The sequence below is a fragment of the Neopelma chrysocephalum genome, unplaced genomic scaffold (genome assembly GCF_003984885.1).
Source record: "Neopelma chrysocephalum unplaced genomic scaffold, ASM398488v2 Primary Assembly neopelma1_86118, whole genome shotgun sequence".
NCBI lineage: Eukaryota > Metazoa > Chordata > Aves > Passeriformes > Pipridae > Neopelma > Neopelma chrysocephalum.
Genome location: NW_020915702.1, coordinates 1 through 871, shown reverse-complemented (window position 1 = coordinate 871; position 871 = coordinate 1). Strand labels below are relative to the sequence as shown.

The following is an 871-nucleotide window of genomic DNA, read 5'->3' as shown; positions in this document are numbered from 1 at the left end:
GGGGGGGCTCAGTGCAAACCAAACCACCCCTGGCCCACCCTTGCCGACCCCAGGACCCCCAGGATGGGACCCCCAGAGCAATACTCACATCCTTCTCGTAGGGAAACCCCCCGTTCTCCAGCTTGGAGAAGACGAGCTGCCCGTTGATCTCGATCTCGAAGGCACCTGAGGGCACACAGGGGGCCCAGCCCTGAGCTGTGCCCCCCCCCAAACACCCCCACACCGTGCCCCACACATCGCCACCAGCACCCAGGGCACCCCCGGGTCCTCCTGCAGACCCCCAGACCCCAAACTCTGCACCCAAAACGACCCCGGGGAGGGGCAGCAACCACAGCACGACCCCCCGAGACTCATCGCGGGGTTTAACCCACCTCAGCCCCCCCCACACCCCCCCTGAAGGGAAGGTGTGCCCCCCCACTGCGGTGCCCCCCAGGAGCCCCCCGAGGGCGCTGTGGGGCCTCACCGGTGCCCCCCAGGCGGGACTCGATCTCGATGTCCGGGTACTCCTCCCGCACGGCGCTCGCCAGCTCCTGGTACGTGGGCTCGAACCCACAGGGCTCGCTGGGGGTGGGAGGGGAGTGAGTGAGGGGGCGTCCGAGGCACAACCTCCCTATAACCCCCTGCTCCACCCTCCAACCCCCCCAAATCCCCTTCCTCAGCCTCAAACCCCCCTATAACCCCCTCCTCAGCCCCCCACTTCTCTCACCTTGTAGAGCCCCTCAACCCCCCAAATCCTCCTCCTCAGCCCCCCAATCCCCCTCCTTAGCCCCCAAGCTCCCCTACAACCCCCTCCTCAGCCCAAATCCCCTATAACCCGCCCTCCGCCCCCAAGCCCCCTATAACCCGAACTGCCCAAATTCCCCCTCCCAGC

At 67.3% G+C, this 871-nt stretch overlaps 1 protein-coding gene across 1 annotated transcript; it reads right to left on the bottom strand.

Moving 5' to 3' along the window:
* Window positions 1-8: 8 nt before the first annotated feature.
* LOC113979624 (migration and invasion enhancer 1-like) lies at window positions 9-561 on the bottom strand (the record flags this gene model as incomplete). Its single annotated transcript, XM_027706958.1, has 2 exons — window positions 9-165; window positions 464-561. Coding segments are annotated over 2 exons (255 nt in total), but the record flags the coding sequence as incomplete, so codon positions are not given.
* Window positions 562-871: the final 310 nt, after the last annotated feature.